This window comes from Pleurodeles waltl, chromosome 5 (assembly GCF_031143425.1).
Source record: "Pleurodeles waltl isolate 20211129_DDA chromosome 5, aPleWal1.hap1.20221129, whole genome shotgun sequence".
Lineage (NCBI taxonomy): Eukaryota > Metazoa > Chordata > Amphibia > Caudata > Salamandridae > Pleurodeles > Pleurodeles waltl.
In genome coordinates this window covers 572642548-572667368 of record NC_090444.1, presented here as the reverse complement: position 1 = coordinate 572667368, position 24821 = coordinate 572642548, and the positions used below count along the sequence as shown (strand labels likewise).

General features: G+C 47.6%; 1 protein-coding gene across 1 annotated transcript in view; it reads right to left on the bottom strand.

Annotated features, from left to right (window-relative positions):
• Positions 1-564: 564 nt before the first annotated feature.
• Positions 565-24821, bottom strand: part of LOC138297042 (uncharacterized) — a 337626-nt gene continuing 313369 nt past the window's right edge. The window contains exons 3-5 of the mRNA XM_069236555.1: positions 16826-16954; positions 4128-4256; positions 565-708 (exon numbers count right to left, since the gene is read on the bottom strand). Coding sequence (XP_069092656.1) covers positions 565-708; positions 4128-4256; positions 16826-16954 — 402 coding nt within the window. The remainder of the gene's footprint in view (positions 709-4127; positions 4257-16825; positions 16955-24821) is intronic.

The following is a 24821-nucleotide window of genomic DNA, read 5'->3' as shown; positions in this document are numbered from 1 at the left end:
TTTAGAAGTGTCATTTTCAAATTGTTCTCACTCTACCTCTGGATCCTCTGAGAAACAAACTCTGGGAGGACTGCGCAACATTCCAATTCCCAACATATTTCCATTGTCATTGAAGATCCCTTAGTATTTTCCCTCTTCTGCTCAGTTTGAATATTGCCATAATAATCAATTCTCGGTATTAAAATTGTAAAAGAAATATATCCCTTTAGATTTGTCCTCGAGCAGTTGCTACATCTATCCCTGCTGCTAGGATGTCCTCATATCATTCGATGAGAAGCACCCCAAGGTTGTATGTTTGTCATGGAATACATTCGGGCAAATGTTTTTCCTAACTACTTCTGCAGCCTGGTTTCTATATTAATTCCAGAGTTCAGGAAAGGCATCTGCATGCAACCCATACCTCATGTACCACTTCAGAAAAAGCTTTCCATTCTAACCCATTAAAATACTGGTGTAAATTGTAAAAATACTAGAAATGCATAATCAGTCTTTGTTTGTTGTTTACTGTTGAGCAATGCAGTTTCATTACATTAAACAGAAACAATGAAAAAAAGAACAACAAGATTAAGTAAATTTTACCTGGTCCGTGAGTGCAGGGGTTAAAGGTTCAGGAGGCTTGGATTCAGGATTTAACTTTTTGGAGCCAGTGACATATAATTCTTTCTGCAATTCCGGATTATTGAGATTCTCAGTAACGGAGGGATATTTCTAAATGAAACATACAAAACACTTTCACATATGCAGTCACAATAACGTCTAATACATTACTCGTGGGTTACAATGTATTTCAAATCTCCCATTGAGTGGCACAATCATTATTCTGGTTTCAATGAATCTGTCAAACAATCAATCAGCAATTTGCATAGCTCTGCTTATCACCCATGGGGTCTCAAGGAGCTGTCGGAGGGGAGCCGCTCAGTCAAAGAGCCAGGTCTTGAGGTCCTTCTTGAACTGATTCATCAAGGGGGCCTGCCTGAGGTGGGTAGGTAGCATGTTCCAGATCTATGCTCCAAGGTAAGAGAAGGATCTGCCTCCCACTGTGCTCTTCCTAATTATAGGGGTGGCGGCATAGGCAAATTGAGAAGAACAGAGTTGTCTGGCGAGGGTGTAGAAAGATAGGTGGTGGTTGAGGTACGGAGGTCCGATGTTGTGCAGAGCCTTGTAGCCGTGAGTCAGGAGCTTGAAGGTGATGCCTTTGTTGATGGGGAGCCAGTGCAGGTCTTTAAGGTGGGTGGAGATGTGGCTGGGGCGGGGGATGTCTAAGATGAGTCTGGCTGCTGCATTCTGAATCCTCTGGAGTCTTGCTTGGAGCTTCTTCATTATTCCGGCATAGAGAGCATTGCAGTAGTCGAGTTTCCTGCTGACGAATGTGTGGGTGACCATTCTTCTTGCCTTGGTAGGGATCCACTTGAAGATCTTATGAAGGAGGCGAAGAGTGTGGAAGAATGATGATAAGACAGTGTTGACTTGGCAGGTCATGGATAGTGTGATGTCCAACATGATCCCAAGGTTGTGTGCGTGTTCGGTGGGTAGGAGGGTGCTTTCAAGGGCAGCTGGCCACCAGGAGTCATCCCAGGTGGAGGGAGTGGGACCCAGAATGAGGATCTCAGTCTTGTCTGAGTTGAGCTTGAGGCAGCTGTTTTTCATCCAGTCGGCAACTGATCTCATTCTGTTGTGAAAGTTGTTCTTGGCTGTTGATGGTTTGTCGGTGAGGGAGAGAATTAGTTGCGTATCAACATAGGAACTATCTTGAGACCGTGCTGTCTGGCGATTTTGGCAAGAGGAGCCCTGTAGATATTGAAGAGGGTTGGGCTCAGGGAGGAGACTTGGGGTACTCCACAAAGGATTTCTGTTGGTTCTGAGATGAATGGCAGGAGTCTCACTCTTTAGGTCATTCCGGTGAGGAAGGAGCGGATCCATTCCGGCGAATGCCGGCTTTGTGAAGTCTGGTGCATAGGGTGGTATGGGATCCCTTGTCAAAGGCGGTGGAGAGGTCGAGGAGGATGTGGGCAACCATGTCTCTGTGGTTCAGTATGGTGCGGCTGTCATCTGTGGCTGCAAGGAGGGCAGTTTCGGTGCTGTGGTTGCTCCTGAAACTGGATTGGGAAGGTCCCAGGATGTGGTTTTCCTTGAGGAATTCCATGAACTGTGTGTTTATGGCCTTTTCGCTTCCTTGGCTAGGAAGGGGAGAAGGGAGAGGAGTCTGTAGTTTTTCATATCTCTAGGATCGGCTGTGGGTTTCTTTAACAGCGGGTTGTTCTCGGCGTGCTTCCAGTCATTTAGGAAGGTGGTGGTTTCGAGGGAGCGTTTGATTGTCCAGTACAGCTCGGGGCAAAGGTGGCGCTGGCTCAGTTGAAGATGTGGTGTGGGCACGGGTCCAAGGGAGCCCCTGAGTGTATTGAGTTTATGAACTTTAGGGTGTCTTCTGTGGAGATGGGGGTCAATTGGTTTGGAGACGGCTTGGCGCTGGGGTCCATTCTGGTGCTGGTCCACGGTGGAGGTGGGACTTGGCTTTCAAACCCTTCGTATATGTCCTGGATTTTGTGGTGGAAATAGGTGGTGAGGTTGTTGCAGAGGTCTTGAGAGGGGGGGATATCTGCGTGGTCCGTGCCAGGGTTTGTCAATTCCTTGACTATGCTGAAAAGCTCTTTTCTGTTGTATGCATTGGTGCTGATGCGTTCCCGGATGGCAGCCTTTCTAGAGGCGCTGATGCGTTGGGGGTACTCAGTGACTATGTCTTTGTATACTGTGTGGTCTGCCATGTTTTTGCTGTTCCTCCATTTTCATCCGAGTCGTCTGCAGGGGCGTTTAGAGTCTTGGAGGTTGGTAGTGAACCAGCTGGGTTTCTTGCGGTGCTGTTTTCTGGCGGGTTTTCTTAGGAGGGCTACGGGTGCATGACATTGTGACTTCTGAGGGAAATCGAGGTGGACTAGATCTTATGAAGTAGAATATGAAGAAGAGGAGTTATGCAAGCTAGGCACATTCAATAACAAAAAATTTACGTAGGAGTTTTTCACTACCAGGACAAGTAAAAAGTAAAAAATATATGTTCAAACTTTGAATTACAGTGCACCTTGCCATATGTGCTACCTAGGGCCTACCTTATGGATGACATATAAGCAACAAAAGGGGAGTTTATGGCTTGGCGAAGGGGTTGTGTAAAGCTGCAGGCCCACTAGCAGCATTTAATTTACATCCCCGGGTACATGGTATGCCACTTCTCTATGTAGTTTTAAGTAAATTGAATATGCCAATCAGGTCTAAGTCCATTTTACCATGTTTTAGGGAGTGTAAACAAACACTTTAGCACTGGTTAGCAGTGGTAAATTGCACAGATTAATGAACCCAACGACACCAATTTCAGCAAGATAGGACATGTGAAGGCAAATCATTTGAGGTTGACCCTGCAGAAACGGCCAACTCCAATAAGACATTATTCCATAATTTGGCTCTACAAAGCCTAAAATATGACATTTGAGGAAATAACTGCACTAGAGATTCACCTGGGAATTGAAAAAATTACATAGTTTTATATTAGCAGGATAGACATTTAGAACTGTAATTTTCAAATTGTTCTCAATCTACCTCTGGATCCTCTAAGAAACAAACTCTGGGAGACTGCGCAACATTCCAATTCCCAACATATTTCCATTGTCATTGAAGATCCCTTAGTATTTTCCCTCTTCTGCTCAGTTTGAATATTGCCATATTAATCAATTCTCTGTATTAAAATTGTAAAATAAACATATCCCTTTAGATTTGTCCTAGAGCAGTTGCTACATCTATCCCTGCTGCTAGGATGTCCTCATATCATTCGATGAGAAGCACCCCAAGGCTGTGTGTTTGTCATGGAATACATTCGGGCAAATGTTTTTCCTAACTACTTCTGCAGCCTGGCTTCTATATTAATTCCAGAGTTCAGGAAAGGCATCTGCATGCAACCCATACCTTATGTACCACTTCTGAAAAAGCTTTCCATTTTAACCCATTTAAATACTGGTGTAAATTGTAAAAATACAAAAAATACATAGTCAGTCTTTGTTTGTTGTTTACTGTTGAGCAATGCAGTTTCATTACATTAAACAGAAACAATGAAAAAAAGAACAACAAGATTAGGTAAATTTTACCTGCTCCATGAGTGCATGGGTTAAAGGTTCAGGAGGCTTGGATTCAGGATTTAACTTTTTGGAGCCAGTGAAATATAATTCTTTCTGCAATTCCGGATTATTGAGATTCTCAGTAACGGAGGGATATTTCTAAATGAAACATACAAAACACTTTCACATATGCAGTCACAATAACGTGTAATACATTACTCATAGGTTACAATGTATTTCAAATCTCCCTTTGAGTGGCACAATCATTTTTTTGGTTTCAATGAATCTGGCAAACAATCAATCAGCAATTTGCATAGCTCTGCTTATCACCCATGGGGTCTCAAGGAGCTTCCAGAGGGGAGCCGGTCAGTCAAAGAGCAGGTCTTGAGGTCCTTCTTGAACTGATTCATCAAGGGGGACTGCCTGAGGTGGGTAGGTAGCATGTTCCAGGTCTATGCTCCAAGGTAAGAGAAGGATCTGCCTCCCACTGTGCTCTTCCTAATTCTAGGGGTGGCGGAGAAGGCAAATTGAGAAGAACAGAGTTGTCTGGCGAGGGTGTAGAAAGATAGGTGGTAGTTGAGGTACGGAGGTCCGATGTTGTGCAGAGCCTTGTAGCCGTGAGTCAGGAGCTTGAAGGTGATGCCTTTGTTGATGGGGAGCCAGTGCAGGTCTTTAAGGTGGGTGGAGATGTGGCTGATGCGGGGGATGTCTAAGATGAGTCTGGCTGCTGCATTCTGAATCCTCTGGAGTCTTGCTTGGAGCTTCTTCATTATTCCGGCATAGAGAGCATTGCAGTAGTCGAGTTTCCTGCTGACGAATGTGTGGGTGACCATTCTTCTTGCCTCGTAGGGATCCACTTGAAGATCTTACGAAGGAGGCGAAGAGTGTGGAAGAATGATGATAAGACAGTGGTTTTTTTGGTGTTTTTTTAAAAATCTGTTTATTAAACACAATCTTCACAGAACAATACAATAGCTGTTCATAATTTTGCAGTCCGTTTACACACTTATATAAATTTACACAGCATTGCTACACCATAAGGTGTCAAAAAAGAAGGGAAGGGGGGACAGAGGAGAACGAGAATAAAGGGAGGGAAGAGCAATTATGAACAACATAAGAATGTGAAGTAACTGAGGGCAAGGTAAAAGGAAGGTTCAGCAGCATTTAGCGTGCGGGCTATTGTAGGAGCTGATTGCAGCTTAAGGGTCCGGCCAATCATTATCGGTATCAGTATTAGTTTAAGTGATCCCCTGCGGTGCGTGGGGGGAAAAAAGAAAAGAAACATGGCTAATAAATGTAACTAAGGTGTAGATCACCTCAAGGGTAAAAAATGTGTGTCTGTGGGGTTGACAGGTTCGGGAGCAAGCATATTTTGCTTGTTCTGGGTATATGTTGCATGCATGTGTTACCGCGTGGAACGTGTCTGGGCTCGGCGTAGGAACATCTTTTGAGGAGGAATAAGGATATAAGCGCTGGGTGCATTTGAGAACAACCAGAGTTGGTGCCGTGTGGCTAAAATATTAACAGTGCCAGCCCAAACTGTGGTGGTCGTGCATTGTATCTTGTTCACGGGGGATACATGTCGTCTCTGGCCTCTATTGCTACCACAAAAGTGTCCCAAACCTCTGGGCCCTCCAGAATGAGACCTCTGTGTTGCAGTAGGTGGAGTGTCTGGGCTTCAGCTTGAGGTCGGCTATGTAAATCATGCAGCCATATCGCGTGGGAAGGGACATGCGAAGCTTTCCAATGTGTTGCTATCAAACGTTTATACACCACAAATGCCAAGTCTATGAATTTGTGTGTTTGTTTGTCTGTTTTGGCACGATGTCGTATGCCGAGTAAACAGGAGTCAGGCGTAGGCACCAGGGTATGAGATGAGATATCTGCTGTGGCCTCCGTCACTCGTTGCCAGGCCGAGTTTATGGAGTGACAACTCCTGACCATGTGGTAGAAGTCAGCTGCTGGTGTAGCGCATCTAGGACATGTTGGTGTTGTGTTGGGGTAAATTCTTTGGATGCTGGCTGGTGATAAATATGATTGGTGAAGGTAATTAAATTGGGTGTAACGCAGGCGAGGATTGCGGGATATAGATTTAATCGTTGCGAGGGCGGTAACCCAGGTCTTCTGTGGTAGTGGGGAGGGGAGGACAGAGTCCCATCGCATGTGGCAGGGTAGAGCATGTCGCTTCGAGCAATGCTTTATATAGTGTAGTAATAATGCTCTTTGAACTGCCTACAGTGAGGATAGTGGTGAGTAGCGAGGACTCCGGAGGTTCCGAGTCACCTGCGCCCCAGAGATTATTGAGTAATAATTTTATGGCATTAAGGCCCTCATTCTGACCTCGGCGGTCTTTTCGCAAGACCGCTGAGTTACCGCCGCGGTGAAGACCGCCGACCACGGCGGTATGCCGCAGTGCGCATTCCGACCGCTGGGAGCGTTCCGCCGGGAAACCGCCGGCAGCCAGACTGGCGGTCGGCGGGAAAGTGGAGACTGGTCAACCTCCACCGCCACGCCAGCAGAACACCGCCCCCAGAATTACGACCCACATTTCTGTGTGGCGGTCTTCTGTTGGCGGTGTGCTGTCGGCGGTCACGTCCCTATGGCTCCCGTCGCCTCCCAGAGGACCAACGCACAAGGTAAGTTGATCGTCCGTGAGGGGAGGGGGTGGGGGGGGTGTTGTGTGATGTGTGCGTGCATGGGGGTGTGCAGATGTGCATGTTGGGGTGCGTGCATGTCGGGGTGCGTGTATGTGCATTTCGGGGTGGGGGTGGGGAGGGAGTTCGTACCACCTCTGGGGGGTGGCAGGGGGGTGGAGGGGGTGGGGGGAGGACTCGGGGGGGCAGTGGGGGGTGGGGGGAGACCCCTATCAGTGCCAGGGATGGAATTCCCGGGCCCCGATAGTGCCTACCGCCATGGTTCGCATGGCGGTTCCCGACCGCCAGAAACCGCGGCGGTAAGCAGGGTCATGATACGGGTGGCGGTCTTGGGGCGACCGCCGGGCCGGAGTGCGCAAACTCCAGCCCGTCAGTCATGACCGCCGTGTCGGTCGGAGTGGGGAAGTGGCGGTCGATCGCGGCGGTGACCGCCGCGGTCAGAATGCCATTTTTTGGACCGCCGGTCTGTTCGCGGTCCGACCGCCGCCTCTCCGCCGACCGCCAAGGTCAGAATGAGGGCCTAAATGTTAGAAAGGCCCCATTTTGCATCGTGCCAGCGGATACCAGTTCCGTGAAAGTATGCATCATGGAGCTAGAGTATAAATCACCTAACTGGAGCGTGTTCATTTCACGCATATCGTGATGTATTGAAAGGGTTTGGGTGCCCGGCAGTTGAAACAGTGGCAGCAAAGGTTAATAGGGGGAAGAGGTAGTCTTTTTCTGGACATATCTACGCCAGCAGAATCGAGCTGCCTCTAGCAATATTAGTCTGGGAAACATATGGGACGTGCTAGTTAGTATCGAGAGCAGTAGCCCCTGTGGTGCTGTATGTGTCTGCAACATTCTGCCTTCGGCCGAAGGGGTATCTTGGAGCCATGTGGATAGCCATGACAATTGGGCAGCTGCATAATATCTTTCAAAGTTAGGCATTCCCAATCCACCCATCTCCTGCGGGTGCTGCGTTATTGACAGCACCACTCTACGTCTGTCTTTGCCCCAGAGTAAGTCAGTTAGTATTGATTGCAGCTTGTTGAAGAAGGAGCGTGGTAAGCACAACGGGAGGGCTGTAAAATAGTACAAAAACCTTGGGAGGATAAGCATCTTGGCTATCGCCACCCGGCCCATGGGGGACAGGGGGAGTGAGCTCCAGAAAGGTATTGAGCCGCGGATGGAGCCAAGTACCCTATCTATATTACCTTCTTTTAGATCTGTAATGGAGTGATAAATCTGCACTCCCAGATATTTAAAGGCTGTATATGACCAGGGTAATTTATATTACGGTACCGTCATGTGGTGAGCGAGCGGGATCGGAGTGAGAGGGAAGATGCTTGATTTGGACCAGTTGACGTGCAGACCAGAGGCAAAAGCGAAGGAGTCCAACATCTGCAGTACCTCTGCCATGCAGGCTGAGTGGTCACGCAGATATATTAAGGCATCATTTGCATATAAGGATACAATGTGATGGGTGTTAGACTCCGGGATACCCCATATATGTGCGTAGCTCCATAGCTTAATCGCTAGTGGCTCCATGGCAATAGCGAATAGCAAGGGGGACAATGGGCATCCTTGTCAGGTGCCTCTGCCTATGGGGAATGCTTCAGAGATAACTCGTCCGTTTTTGACGCGGGCAGTGGGCCTGGAGTAAAGCGTTTTGATCCAGTTTATAAAACCGGAACCAAAACCAAATGCTTTAAGTGTGTATAGGAGATAGTTCCAACTAAGTGTGTTGAATGCTTTCTCTATATCTAGGGAAAGGGCCACTGCTTTCGAGTTTGTATTGCTATGCATTATGTGTAAGAGTCTCCTGATATTTAGGAAAGTGCTTCTACCAGGAATAAAGCCGGATTGATCATGGTGTATTAAGCTCGGTAAGTAGGGGAGGAGCCTGCTTGCAAGTACTTTTCCTAATAATTTGCAGTCTGTATTCAGCAAGGAGAGCGGCCTATATGATTTGACATCTAGAGGGTCTCGGCCTGTTTTTGGGAGGACGACTATCAGTGCCTCGCACATTGAGTCCGGCAATTGTAATTTGTGGTGTGCTTCATTAAATACTTCTATAAATGGATGTAATAAGTGGGCGGCGTGGGAGTTGTAGTATTCTATCGGTAGACCGCCAGACCCGGGGGTTTTGCTGCGTGCCATTTGTAATAGTGCTAGGCGCAGCTCTTCAATAGTGATAGGGCCGTCTAGAATGACGGTGTTGTCCAGGATAAGTTGGTTTTGGGGGACCAGGTATAGTGTGTCAATAAGGTGTTGCTCTGGAGGCTGTGGAGGGGGTGCATAGAGGGTGCGATAATATGTAGCGAAGGTGTCGTTTATGCCTGCTTGGGTGTTAACAATGGTGTCAGGGTTTAAGCGTATTGCGCCAATGGGTGTTGGTTGTGAAGGCTGCCGGATCAGCCAAGCTAATAATCTGCCAGATCTGTCACCCTCAGCGTGTTGTCTGGCCATGTAGTGTCTATAATCGTATTTACTCAGTCTATTATCTGTCTCCTTGTGAGTAGCCCTAAGCAGATGCAGTGTTGTTATTGCGGACTCACTGTTGTCATTCGCATTCTCTTCGTTGCGGAGCTTCGTTTCTAAGTCTTGTAATTCCTTAATGAGTACCTTTCTGACCCCTACCGTGGCCGAAAGGCAGTGACCTCTTATCACCACTTTATGGGCGTCCCACTCTATGGCGCGGGATTAGGTTGTATTTGTATTTGATAGAAAATAATCGGTTAGACTTTTGGAGATCTCTATTTGAAAAGGAGGGTCTAGGAGGGCTTCTGGTTGTAGACGCCATGTTGGTATCCGAGTGTGTACGTGTCCCCAGGCCAGTGTTAGGCATAGTGGGTTATGGTCTGATATCGTACGTGCTAAATATTCAGACAAGCATATTTTATGAATGATAGTAGCGGATACAAAGAATATGTCTATTCTAGTATGCAGTTTATGTACTGGGGAGAAATAAGAGTATTCGCGATGAGTGGGGTGGTTCACCCTCCATATATCTCTCAGCCCGTTGTTTGATGCCCACTGCGCCAGAGTCTCTGAGGCACGATTAGCAGAGGCTGCGGTGAGTGGGGGAAATGAACGGTCCATTTGAGTGTCCAGGACACTACTGAAGTCACCCCCCCATATGCATTCTAATGTGGGGTCGCTGAGGTTGCCAGTGGTGAGCGTGGATAAGAAGTCATGCTGGTTCGCATTTGGGGAATACAGTGCAACCAAGGCTATTGGGGACCCGTCTAAAGTGCCTTCAAGTATCACATGTCTGCCATTTGGATCACACTGTGTGCGAGACAGTATAAACGGGACCCTGGGTGCTATCCAGATGGCAACTCCATGGGCAAAGGACGAAGAGGTGGTGCCGTATAATTGGCCTTTCCATTTTGAGCGTGCGCTGTCCAGGATGGATTTAGTAAAATGTGTCTCTTGTAGTAAAGCTATGTGTACTTGGGCCCATATTTATACTTTTTGACGCAAAACTGCGCCAACGCAGTTTTGCGTCAAAAAAATTAGCGCCGGCTAACGCCATTCTGAAGCGCCATGCGGGCGCCGTATTTATTGAATGATGTTAGCTTGCGTTAGCCGCCGGCGCCGTCTGGGTGCGTTAAAAAAAACGACGTACACCAGGCAGCGCCGGCGTAGGGGGATATGGAGCTTGGGCGTCAAGAAATGGGGCAAGTCAGGTTGAGGCAATTTTTTCGCCTCAACCCGATTTGCGCCATTTTTTTTCACTCCCAACCCCCATAGAAATGACTCCTGTCTTAGCAAAGACAGGAGTCATGCCCCCTTGCCCAATGGCCATGCCCAGGGGACTTCTGTCCCCTGGGCATGGTCATTGGGCATAGTGGCATGTAGGGGGGCACAAATCAGGCCCCCCTATGCCACAACAAAAACAAAAAAAAAACACTTACCTGAACTTACCTTAATGTCCCTGGGATGGGTCCCTCCAGCCTTGGGTGTCCTCCTGGGGTGGGCATGGGTGACAGGGGGTGTCCCTGGGGGCATGGGGGGGCACCTGTGGGCTCCTTCAGAGCCCACAGGTCCCTTAACGCCTGCCTTTTGCAGGCGCAAAAAAACGTCGCAAAAGCGGCCGTACGTCATTTTTTTTGACCCGCCCACTCCCGGGCGTGATTTTTGCCCGGGAGTATAAATCCCACGCACATGCCTCGGAGTCGATTTTTTAGACGGGAACGCCTACCTTGCATATAATTAACGCAAAGTAGGTGTCCACGCTAAAAAATGACGCTAACTTCATGGACTTTGGTGCTAGACGCGTCTAACGCCAAAGTATAAATATGGAGTTCGTTTTGCGTCGAAATTGCGTAAAAAAAACGACGCAATTTCGGCGCAAACGGAGTATAAATATGCCCCTTGATGTCTTGTAAGGAAAGCGTGAACCCTTTGACGTTTCCGTGGATTTGCCATGCCCTTAACATTCCATGTGAGTATTTTGTATTTCAGGTTCCCTTGGTGCGTGTGAGTGGCCATAGTTGTTTTGTAGTTATTATGTGATCGGGATTATAATTGTCTGTCAACCCCGTTTTGACATTGTAATGGGACTCAGCCGCTGTGATTGGCCGACCAGTGATTAACGAACTGTGGGCTATAAGTTTGTTGCTACAGTAAGCGTTTCTTGTGTGTTTGCTGCTGTCTTTATGTTTGACCCGCCCTTTATAGATCCAATCACCTGATATAGAGGTGCACACTAAAACAACATACAACAAATAAACTATTAACATATAGAAAACAATTCCGGAAAACTCCGGTTTGAGGGAATGGTCCATATGGAGCAGGGGGGTGCCAGTTGGCGTTGGTGCAGAGGTATGGTCTTACCCTGCCCGGGTTTCTCATGGTTTAGAAAGCCGGGCACGCCGGCTGGAGGGCGCTTGTTGGTTGCAAGTCTTCGTGAGGGGGCATTGGAGAAACAGTGACGAAGACTTTTAGGCGTTGTGATCAAGGTACCAAGCATATAACTCGCCACGGTTGTTGGATAAAAGCATGCTAAGTCTAGTCGCTCAGCAGATGTCGTCCGCTGTGCGTGGTGTAAGGAGAGGACCCCGTGTGGACTCGGTTGAATCGGAGTTTGTATCCTGTTCCAGTTCGGTTTCCGCTTGCATAGGTAGGGCAGCGGGAGAAGCGTTGACGAAACTGGATGTTGTCCGGAGGAGCCGAGAGCGCTCGGATTGTGCCTGCTCAGGTGAGGGCCTAGTCCCTTGTCTCTTGCATTGCTTATGGTTCAGCGTGAAGAGAGGTCTATTATCATCCTGGGTGCTTGTGTCTATCGGGTCGGCTAGGCCTTTGGCATGCAGCCAAGTCCAGGCATCTTCAGGGGAAGTGAAAAAGAAGGATCGAGTATCGTCCTGCACCCGAAGTCTGGCTGGGAACATCAGCGCGTATTTGATATTGTGTTTGCGGAGGCATGTTTTAACTCGGTAAAAGGAGTTGCGTTTTTTTTGCACTTCTGCTGTGAAGTCTGGGTAAGCTGTTATCATAGCGTTTTTATAGCACACTGGGCCTGATTTGCGGAATAATTGCAGGATAAGATCCCTGTCTCAGTAGTTAAGGAGTCTTATTATGAGAGGACGTGGCTGCGAGCCCGGTGCTGGGGGTCTGCCTGGGATCCTATGTGCTTTCTCAATAGAGAAGAACTTCGGGATATTGTTTTTAAGGATTGTGTCTATGAGCCATTGTTCGATGAACAGTTCCGCGCTTAAGCCCTCTGCGCGTTCGGGGAATCCGACCAAGCGTATGTTGTTGCGGTGGGACCTGCCTTCTGCATCTTCCGTTCTGCGTTTTAAGGAATCAACTTCTGTTGATAGCTGCGTTAGTTGTAGTTGCAGGTCTTTCATGGAGCCAGGAAGGGACGCCGTGTCTTTTTCGAGTTCGGATACTCTATCGGCTAGAGCATGTTGGTCAGTGCGAAGGATGTTGAGATCTTCTGTTACAGAGCCTATTTTGGCTTCCAAGGTGGTCTTAGTGTCCAGGATGGCTTGCAGTATTTTTTCAAATTGTGAGGTGTGTGATTGTAAGGTTAGTTCCAGCTTCTGTAGTGTTGACTGCGCGGTGGCCTGAGCTTCTGGAGGGGATGTTGTAGTGTGATCCATTTTGGTAGGAGGTGCTCGGGTAGTCTTTGGCTTAACCATTTGAGAGTTGCAGCAGTGCCTGTGCGTTAGTGTTGCGTATGGCCTCACTGTGGTGAGTGCAGCCCGGTCAGTTGTTGTGGCAAGCTGGCTAATTAGAGCATATGCCTGGTGAATAACTTGGGGAGGAGCAGCGAAAAGCGTTAACCGTTTACTTATGAGGCCAGTTATTTGCAGTGTCAGCAGGGATTCGTGATGCTGGGGAAGTGTGGTTTTGGCGCTTCCGGACTAGGTAGAAGCAATGTCTGTTCTGGATGTTTTGGGTTTTGAGGGGATTTTTGGCGTAATAGTATGTTGCGACCCGAATAGTGTCGCCCAGAGGCTCACCTTGTGCTATTGTCTGCGCCTGTTTTGCCTCTGGACCCGTCCGCCATTTATGCTTCAGCTGCCTCTCTACTCCTGAGGAGTGGCGTATGATTAATTGGTGTAGACCCAGGATGTCTGTGCAGGCAATCCGAACTTTGTAGTCTCTGTCTTCCTGGGGGCCACATGGTACTTGGGACGGTGCTGTTGCTCAGATGTGGCCGCTTAGTGCAGCCTTGGTACACATCGCTCTTGTGGAGGGCATTCATGCAGTCTGGGCCTCCTTACAGGTGGAGTCGGCTCAGCGGGACCACTGAACTGCGGCCCATCGGGGATTTACAGCTTCAAAATGGCAGCCTCCAATTATGCGTCGACCGACAGGATTATGTACACGGCCCGTTCTTCGGGCCGGCAGCGGTACCTGCTTTTGGCTCCAGGGGACTCGGATATGAGCCAAGTCTTCAGACGTCCCCTCGGGTGCCCGCCGGTTGTCTCCTCAGGAACAGGAGCGACTCGAGCGGGCGCGCACCGGCGCGATCTGCTCCAGACCGAGCAGCGCTGTAGATGGGAGGTCTCGGCCGGCACTGCACGCGCGGGCTGATTTCCTACGGGGCTGCAGCCGTCATCGGAGTGCACGTTGGGGCCGCGGCGCTGACTTCTTGCCTCCTCAGTCCTGCCGAAGCTCGAGCGTCGGCTCCGGGTCGCCGAACGTTCGGCTCCGCTCACCTAGACCGTGCAAGGCCCCGAGACGAATGTGGATCGCGGTCATGCGATTTTCTGCGGGATCGCAGCGGCTTCGGGGCTGCAATCCCGGTCGATAGAGCAGCCCTCCGGGGCACCCTAAACGGCTTCTTCGCAACGCACCCTGGGGGCCAGGGCCTCAAAAACAGGATGATTATGTGGGCTAGGTGACGGAGCTGCAGTTTATGCTGCCGCTCCGATCGCCATCTTGGCCATGCCCCTGATAAGACAGGGTTGACTTGGCAGGTCATGGATAGTGTGATGTCCAACATGATCCCCAGGTTGTGTGCGTGTTCGGTGGGTAGGAGGGTGCTTCCAAGGGCAGCAGGCCACCAGGAGTCATCCCAGGTGGAGGGAGTGGGACCCAGAATGCGGATCTCAGTCTTGTCTGAGTTAAGCTTGAGGCAGCTGTTTTTCATCCAGTCGGCAACTGCTCTCATTCTGTTTTGAAAGTTGTTCTTGGCTGTTGATGGTTTGTCGGTGAGGGAGAGAATTAGTTGCGTATCAACATAGGAACTATCTTGAGACCGTGCTGTCTGGTGATTTTGGCAAGAGGAGCCCTGTAGATATTGAAGAGGGTTGGGCTCAGGGATGAGACTTGGGGTACTCCACAGAGGATTTCTGTCTGTTCTGAGATGAATGGCAGGAGTCTGACTCTTTAGGTCATTCCGGTGAGGAAGGAGCGGATCCATTCCGGCGAATGCCGGCATTGTGAAGTCTGGTGCATAGGGTGGTATGGGATCCATTGTCAAAGGCGGTGGAGAGGTCGAGGAGGATGAGGGCAACCATGTCTCTGTGGTTCAGTATGGTGCAGCTATCATCTGTGGCTGCAAAGAGGGCGGTTTCGGTGCTGTGGTTGCTCCTGAAACTGGATTGGGAAAGTCCCAGGATGTGGTTTTCCTTGAGGAATTCCGTGAACTGTGTGTTGATGGCCTTTTCGCTTCCTTGGCTAGGAAGGGGAGAAGGGAGAGGAGTCTGTAGTTTTTCATATCTCTAGGATTGGCTGTGGGTTTCTTTAACAGCGGGTTGTTCTCGGCGTGCTTCCAGTCATTTAGGAAGGTGGTGGTTTCGAGGGAGCATTTGATTGTCCAGTACAGCTCGGGGCAATGGTGGCGCTGGCTCAGTTGAAGATGTGGTGTGGGCACGGGTCCAAGGGAGCCCCTGAGTGTATTGAGTTTATGAACGTTAGGGTGTCTTCTGTGGAGATGGGGGTCAATTGGTTTGGAGACGGCTTGGCGGTGGGGTCCATTCTGGTGCTGGTCCACGGTGGAGGTGGGACTTGGCTTTCAAACACTTCGTATATGTCCTGGATTTTGTGGTGGAAATAGGTGGTGAGGTTGTTGCAGAGGTCTTGAGAGGGGGAGATATCTGAGTGGTCCGTGCCAGGGTTCGTCAATTCCTTGACTATGCTGAAAAGCTCTTTTCTGTTGTGTGCATTGGTGCTGATGCATTCCCGGATGGCAGCCTTTCTAGAGGCGCTGATGCGTTGGGGGTGCTCACTGACTGTGTCTTTGTATACTGTGTGGTCTGCCATGTTTTTGCTGTTCCTCCATTTTCATCCGAGTCGTCTGCAGGGGCGTTTAGAGTCTTGAAGGTTGGTAGTGAACCAGCTGGGTTTCTTGCGGTGCTGGTTTCTGGCGGGTTTTCTTAGGGGGGCTACGGGCGCATGACATTGTGACTTCTGAGGGAAATCGAGGTGGACCAGATCTCATGAAGTAGAATATGATGAAGAGGAGTTATGCAAGCTAGGTACATTCAATAACAAAAAATGAACATAGGAGTTTTTCACTAACAGGACAAGTAAAAAGTAAAAAATATATGTTCAAACTTTGAATTACAGTGCACCTTGCCGTATGTGCTACCTAGGGCCTACCTTATGGATGACATATAAGCAACAAAAGGGGAGTTTATGGCTTGGCAAAGGGGTTGTATAAAGCTAAAGCCACTAGCAGCATTTAATTTACATGCCCCGGGTACATGGTATGCCACTTCTCTATGAAGTTGTAAGTAAATTGAATATGCCAATCAGGTCTAAGTCCATTTTACCATGTTTTAGGGAGTGTAAACAAACACTTTAGCACTGGTTAGCAGTGGTAAATTGCACAGATTAATGAACCCAATGACACCAATTTCAGCAAGATAGGACATGTGAAGGCAAATCATTTGAGGTTGACCCTGCAGAAACGGCCAACTCCAATAAGACATTATTCCATAATTTGGCTCTACAAAACCTAAAATATGACATTTGAGGAAAGAACTGCACTAGAGATTCAACTGGGAAATGAACAAATTATATAGTTTTATATTAGTAGGGTAGACATTTAGAAGTGTCATTTTCAAATTATTCTCAATCTACCTCTGGATCCTCTGAGAAACAAACTCTGGGAGGACTGCGCAACATTCCATTTTCCAACATATTTCCATTCTCATTGAAGATCCCTTAGTATTTTCCCTCTTCTGCGCAGTTTGAATATTGCCATAATAATCAATTCTCTGTATTAAAATTGTAAAAGAAACATATCCCTTTAGATTTGTCCTAGAGCAGTTGCTACATCTGTCCCTGCTGCTAGGATGTCCTCATATCATTCGATGAGAAGCACCCCAAGTTTGTGTGTTTGTCATGGAATACATTCGGGCAAATGTTTTTCCTAACTACTTCTGCAGCCTGGTTTCTATATTAATTCCAGAGTTCAGGAAAGGCATCTGCATGCAACCCATACCTCATGTACCACTTCTGAAAAAGCTTTCCATTTTAACCCATTAAAATACTGGTGTAAATTGTAAAAATACTAAAAATACATAATCAGTCTTTGTTTGTTGTTTATTGTTGAGCAATGCAGTTTCATTACATTAAACAGAAACAATGAAAAAAAGAACAACAAAATTAAGTAAATTTTACCTGCTCCGTGAGTGCAGGGGTTAAAGGTTCAGGAGGCTTGGATTCAGGATTTAACTTTTTGGAGCCAGTGACATATAACTCTTTCTGCAATTCCGGATTATTGAGATTCTCAGTAACGGAGGGATATTTCTAAATGAAACATACAAAACACTTTCACATATGCAGTCACAATAACGTCTAATACATTACTCGTGGGTTACAATGTATTTCAAATCTCCCATTGAGTGGCACAATCATTATTCTGGTTTCAATGAATCTGTCAAACAATCAATCAGCAATTTGCATAGCTCTGCTTATCACCCATGGGGTCTCAAGGAGCTGTCGGTGGGGAGCCAGTCAGTCAAAGAGCCAGGTCTTGAGGTCTTTCTTGAACTGATTCATCAAGGGGGCCTGTCTGAGGTGGGTAGGTAGCATGTTCAAGGTCTATGCTCCAAGGTAAGAGAAGGATCTGCCTCCCACTGTGCTCTTCCTAATTCTAGGGGTGGCGGCGAAGGCAAATTGAGAAGAACAGAGTTGTCTGGCGAGGGTGTAGAAAGATAGGTGGTGGTTGAGGTACGGAGGTTCGATGTTGTGCAGAGCCTTGTAGCCGTGAGTCAGGAGCTTGAAGGTGATGCCTTTGTTGATGGGGAGAAAGTGCAGGTCTTTAAGGTGGGTGGAGATGTGGCTGGGGCGGGGGATGTCTAAGATGAGTCTGGCTGCTGCATTCTGAATCCTCTGGAGTCTTGCTTGCAGCTTCTTCATTATTCCGGCATAGAGAGCATTGCAGTAGTCGAGTTTCCTGCTGATGAATGTGTGGGTGACCATTCTTCTTGCCTTGGTAGGGATCCACTTGAAGATCTTACGAAGGAGGCAAAGAGAGAGGAACTATCTTGAGACCGTGCTGTCTGGTGATTTTGGCAAGAGGAGCCCTGTAGATATTGAAGAGGGTTGGGCTCAGGGAGGAGACTTGGGGTACTCCACAGAGGATTCTGTTGGTTCTGAGATGAATGGCAGGAGTCTGACTCTTTAGGTCATTCCGGTGAGGAAGGAGCAGATCCATTCCGGCGAATGCCGGCATCGTGAAGTCTGGTGCATAGGGTGGTATGGAATCCCTTGTCGAAGGCGGTGGAGAGGTCGAGGAGGATGAGGGCAACCATGTCTCTGTGGTTCAGTATGGTGCGGATGTCATCTGTAGCTGCAAGGAGGGCGGTTTGGGTGCTGTGGTTGCTCCTGAAACTGGATTGGGAAGGGTCCAGGATGTGGTTTTCTTTGAGGAATTCCGTGAACTGTGTGTTGATGGCCTTTTTGCTTCCTTGGCCAGGAAGGGGAGAAGAGAGAAGAGTCTGTAGTTTTTCATATCTCTAGGATCGGCTGTGGGTTTCTTTAATAGCGGGTTGTTCTCGGCGTGCTTCCAAGTCATTTAGGAAGGTGGTGGTTTCGAGGGAGCGTTTGATTGTCCAGTACAGCTCGGGGCAATGGTGGCGCTGGCTCAGTTGAAGATGTGGTGTGGGCACGGGTCCAAGGGAGCCCCTGAGTGTATTGAGTTTATGAACTTTTGGGTGTCTTCTGTGGAGATGGGGGTCAATTGGCTTGGAGACGACTTGGCAGTGGGGTCCATTCTGGTGCTGGTCCACGGTGGAGGTGGGACTTGGCTTTCAAACCCTTCGTATATGTCCTGGATTTTGTGGTGGAAAAAGGTGGTGAGGTTGTTGCAGAGGTCTTGAGAGGGGGGGGGAGATATCTGAGTGGTCCGTGCCAGAGTTCGTCAATTCCTTGACTATGCTGAAAAGCTCTTTTCAGTTGTGTGCATTGGTGCTGATGCGTTCCCGGATGGCAGCCTTTCTAGAGGCTCTGATGCGTTGGGGGTGCTCGCTGACTGTGTCTTTGCATACTATGTGGTCTGCCATGATTTTGCTGTTCCTCCATTTTCATTTGAGTCGTCTGCAGGGGCGTTTAGAGTCTTGATGGTTGGTAGTGAACCAGCTGGGTTTCTTGCAGTGCTGGTTTCCGGCGGGTTTTCTTAGGGGGGGCTACGGTGTTTGCGCAATCGACGATCCAGCGGTGGAGGTTGCAAATTGAGTAATTTGCGTCCGTGGTCTCTGGTGGAGGGGAGAAGCTGAGCGCATCAGTGAGCTGGACTTCGGTGACCTTGCTCCAGTTCGTGCAGAGGGGTGCAGGGGAGTGGTGGCATATAGTGGTCTTGGCGAATATGAAGTGGACGCAGTTGTGGTCGGTGCAGAAGTGTTCGGAGGTGTGAGAGAGGGAGATGTTGTTTCCTGCTGATTAAATGGGGTCAAGGGTGTGACCTGCTGAGTGCGTGGCGAGGATGACCATTTGCTTCAGTTCGAGACTGGCAAGGTTATCGAGGAGGGATGTGGTGTTCAGATTGTTGCAGTTTTCGAGGTGAAAGTTGAGGTCGCCGCAGAGGATGTATTCAGTGAAAGCGAGGGCTTGAGGGCAATGAGGTCGGCAATGGATTCGCTGAACCGGAGGCGGGGACAGGGAGGTCTGTAGACAAGGGTGCCATGGAGAGAGGTATTTGGGTCGGTCTGGATTTGGAAATGCAGATGTTCGGCCGTGGTTACCTGGGTCTGATCCTCTGTGATAATTGTAAGTCAGAGTGTGTTCCTGTAGAATATGGCGTTGTCTCCTCCTGGTCAGTTGACACAGACTTTGTGGATGATTTTGTAGCCGTCTGGAATGGCGATGTCCGGGGCTGAGGTAGGAGTTATCCAGGTCTTTGTGAGGAAGGCAACGTCAGTGGGTGATTGAGTTGAGGAGGTCCCATACCTCTATTGCGTGCTTGACAAGAGAGAGGGTGTTGAGAAGTATGCATCTGAGATATCTGGCTGCACTCGGGCAGGGCGCTGTGGCATGCGAGGGCAGGTGAAGGTGCAGTTTTTGCAAGTGAAAGGGCCTTGCGTGTCCTTAGGAGAGGCGTGCTGGCATGCCACTGAGCCTCCGGCATTGAGGGCACGTAGGGTGCAGGTGTCATACCGATGAATGATGCTAGGACCAACATCTTTGGCACTGGGCACGGTCCAGGCACGAACTGGTGCAGACCGGCTTGCCTTTGGCGCACCAACTGCCGCAATTAAGAAAGGGGGGGAGTGGGAGGGGTTGGTCATCTGGGGGTGGGAGGGCAAGAAGTCACATCGCAAGGAGGCCGCGGCAGCAGTGGGGAGAAAGTGCAGGGAAAACGAAAAGAATGGGCTAAATGAAAAAGCCAAAAAAGAGGAGAAGAATAAAGAAAGGCAGAACAAAAGCAAAGAGAGGGAGAAAGACAGCAGAGATAGACAGGAGGCCCCCACTAGGCCACCAGGGATGAGGCGCAGGGGGGTGCCTGCGGGTGGAGGAGGGCCTCGAACTAGGAGCCAAGCAGGCTCACTCTTGCAGGGCAATGAGCGGAGGCGGCACAAACAATGACCAAGGTCTGTGAAGGTTCGCCTCTTCACCGTGCAGCGACTGCCATTAAGAAGGTGAGGCAGGTGGGAGCGGTTGGCCAACTTGGTGGGGGAAGGGCAGGAATTGTGTTGCAAGGAGGAGGGCAGGGCCGCAGGAGCATCAGCGGCGGGGAGCAAGCGCAGGGAAAATGAAAAGAGCAGAAAAACGAAAAAGACAAAACAGAGGAGAAGAATAAAGGAAGGCCATAAAAAAATCAGAAAAAAGCAGAGAGAGGCAGAAAGACAGTAGTGACAGACAGAAGGCCACCACTAGGTCACCAGGGATGAGCACAGGCAGGTGCCTGCAGGTGGAGGAGGGCCTCGAACTAGGAGCCAAGCAGTGCAGTAATTATGCAAAAGCAGTAACAGCGCCCCATCTTCATAAGGCATAAAAGTAAAATCAGGAATTTACAGGCAAACTGTTTTCCCCTTAAAGAAAAAAACAATATATTTGTGAAAACTCTCCAATGTCCTGTGTGTTCCTGGAAACAGATCAGTTACTTTGGGTTTTATAAATTACTGGGCCAACTAGCCCACAAGGCATTTACATTAGATGCACAGAGGCCATCACAATGGTGCTCTTAGCAAATATACTTTCCTGAAGGCAATGTAATGTTGTGGAGCCCTTTTAGTGATGTCTGTGGGCAGGTTATTTTAGTAACTAAGCCTTCAGCCTGTGCTCTTTAGCCTAGTAACGTTTCGTTTTATTTAATTGTATTCCTTTAGGAACAATCACATTTGTGGTTATATTTTATTTCCATTTATCTTGCTGTCCTTTTGCTGAGGAGAGTTTACATTTCTTAGCACAAAATATTTTCACTCTGTGCTTTTTCCAAGCGTGCAACGAAATATGATTGCCAGCACAAGTGTTACACCGCATCACTAATATTTCACAGAAACATACCTGTTTTTACGTGGAGACACTTTTCTCAGAACACTAGCTGTTTTGTTATAAAACATCTCTGTCCCCTGCATGTCAAAGGGAGGTTCCAGCCAAATGACCAAGACCACATGCTGTCTGACTTTGTTACATCTGCTTGCTGAGACCGCCATTTCCCTGGCCTACGAGGGGATGGTGTCTCTATAGACAACAGGCTTCTCCACTACTGTCATACCCAGGTATGGGGGATGGTGTCTTCCCTGGCGGTGTGGGTCCTGAATGGCGGATTAGGGCTTATCCTACTGTGCTCTAACATAGCCCACTAGTAGCATAGGTAGGAATCATATATCTTGCAGAGTGACAGTATGGTGGGACTTTTCTTGTGTTTCACTTTCCTTATCACCATTTTGCTTCTAGTATGGTTCATCATCCTCATTATTACATATCATGTTATTTTATCTAGGAGACAGCTGATTCAGTACATCTTGTTGAATTATTCCCTGCTTCTGTTTGTCTTTGCATGTGTGAGACGAATGTACCTGAGATTAAACAATGAGATCTGGTCAACCTCGATTTCCCTTAGAAGTCACAATGTCATGCGCCCGGTAGCCCCAAATCATCCCTGCTCTTGGGTAGAGATGAGGCACTGCTAGCTGGCCGGAAACGGATTAGGCTGACAGTTGTCACATGGTATGAGATTGGACTCAGTTCCTCACATTTCAGGTGATGCTGCTGCCCAAATCCAGCGACCTCATTGGAACAATGACAATCAACGCGACATGGCACCCCAATGTTTGGTCAGGAATTGATTTTCTGATCCTCCTGAGTAGTTCTATCTCACTACGTGCTAAAGGCACCTCAATGCTATATACGGAGATGTCTGTGGTATTAAGGATTTCCTCCTGAGCTAGATAGGTAGTACCTATTCGATGCTGTAGGTTGTTCAAGCTTGAACTTTAAAATGATCAATTCCCATTTGGTGTCCTTATCTCTGAACAGGTACCTTTACCATGGAAAACCCACAATGGGTGGTAATTGCAGTAATCATGCGACCTTCCCTTACTGCCCATTTATTAGTTAATGGCCTTACAGCTCAAGGGGGTCCTGTTACATTTGTAGTTGCGGCTCATCCAGCCTATAGAACAGAAACATTTTAATCTTCGGTCACCTTTCCAGCAGTCGATGGGAACACTAATACATTTAATCATTGTACGCCTGCTAATATACATGCACAATACAGAGCATAAGCATATTTAGAAATACCTCTATCCTTTCAAGACCACAATAACTGGCTTCATGGCACCAAACCGCATGCAATATTACACATTAGGTTAGTTCCTCTCAGTAATGATGGTCCCACCTGGCCTTTATTATCCACATACACACTGCTTCCTGATGCAGGCACATTGGCGGCAGGTGAGGTTCGCGCTTATACATTGAGCTTACAGCAATACATAGACTCTTAATACAGTGTGTAATGCAAACATTAAATACTAGCCCAGTATGTGCTGCTCCGGCGCAACCACACGCAGTCACTAGGCATTAACCCTGCAACTGTACTTTTGATCATGGGTAAGGCAACCCTCAAATGGGAAGAAAGTCTGTTTTGGTTAGCTCAAAAAATAAATGCGCTGAAGGCAGTATTTCCCCCATACGGGACCTCAAGATAAACAAAGAATTCTCACCATGTGCTTGCCATTTGGAATGGTTACCGCAGTAAATAACTACACTACTTTGGCCATGGTATTTGCCATGCTGTATACTATTTCAAAGGGTATACCAACACTTGCCAATCTTCTGGATGTGCTAAAACAATTTCAAGACGATTACGGGGCTGCCCCGGCCCTAGGTTTGGGGATGCAATTAATGGACAATTTTACCACTGTGTCTTCAATAATATTAAGTAATTTTAAAGGGAAAGCAGTAGCACTATCAGTGCACCTGCGGCTCGGGACGTTCCAGTACAGGATCAAGAACGCAAGCTGCCTAAGATTATCGCCTAAGATTATGACCTACTCTAGCATTGATCTGGATAGTCTGGGAGCCAGACCTAGTAAACCACAATTACAGGGAAAATCCAATAAGGATTCTACCAAGCAAGCACCTGAGGGTTCTTAAAAACACTGGGATAAACAAAAACGAACACCTAAAAAACAAAGGGAAGAATCTCCGATTTTGGAGACTCCTCAAAACCGTTATAATCTTAGAAATAGAGATAATATAAAACCCCCTGATAGATATCAATATAATGATACATACCAACCTCATTCTTTTCAGGACTCACCGGATAAATGCAGTGAGAGCGGTGGGTAGTCTGAGCAGCGAACTGAGTACGTGAAACAGAGAAAGGAGTCACAACACTTATCAGATGTTTCTGTTAAGAAAGAAGAGAAACTTCCCCAATAAAAAACACAATTCCAAATGAAGAAGGTGGCAGTGATTTCTATACGAAATGCCACTCAGGATGAGAGCTTTGCTGAAAAACAGGAAGTGGGCACTGGCCCTGCTAGACAGCATAGCAGAGGTCCCAATAGTACACCGGAATCTTCGAGAGCATTTGGACGTGAAAGCAGCTAACGACTTTTTATAAGTCGAGTCTGCGGACATGCTTGTCTCCACTCCCTATAGGGTGCATATACTGAAAATATAATTAGAAGGAGATATTGGACCACAATTGATGCTATCTTTTGTGATTGCGTAGTTACCATTTATGATATTTTATTGGCTGAAAAAGATGGGCTACCAGAATTTATTTGTAATCTCCCATATGGGCAAGAGGTAATTGAACCCTCTTTTTCACCCCTTGTTCCAAGAGAGCTCAGGGAGGCTTGCGGTATTGATTGGGTGAAGGTACAGGCATCCGCGTTCTATTACAACCATGTAGGGTGAGATAAAGATTCTCCCTACCATATAATATCAATTAGGTCCCAACCACAACCTCAACCACAATACCCAATAAAGCATGAAGCTGGAGCACCAGTGAGGGAAATCCTCAGGCAGTTAGAGTACCAGCGAGTAATTGAACCCTGTGTCTCAACAAGAAACAAACAACTGTTTGCCACAGCTAAACCAGACCATTCATACAGAAAAGTCTTAGACTACAGAGTTAAATAGTCATACATGCATATTTGTCATATAAAATGCACACAGCACTGCACTTATTAACAATATAGTGAGCAAAAAAACATGGATATTTCCAACAATTTCTTCTGCCAAAATATATCATCTGAAAGTAGGGATTTAACAGGTCTTAGAACTTTAGGCTCACAAGAAAAGTTTTGCAGGCTCCCACAGAGGTATAGAAACAGTCCAGGATTGTTTTCAGCTCGTGTTACTTCAATTTCACACGACAATGACTCTGAGGCATTGCCCTACGTAGATGATATCTACCTTATGGATTATGACCTTGCTAAACATTTAAGACGGGTAAGCCACATTGTTGTGGGATTTGCAGAATTAGGCTACAAATTTAATTTCAGAAAAATATAAATAGCCTTCCTTAGTGTATTATTCTTGGGATACAAATTATCAGACAAAGGCAGGAGCCTAGCGCCTGAAATTCTAGAAAAATGTGCATAATTGCAACCACCAAACACCATCAAAAAGCTCCAGTCATTGTTGGGCTTTTTAAACTTTGGCACAATTTACATTCCAGATTATGCACAACGCATTAAACCGTTATATGACTTAATAT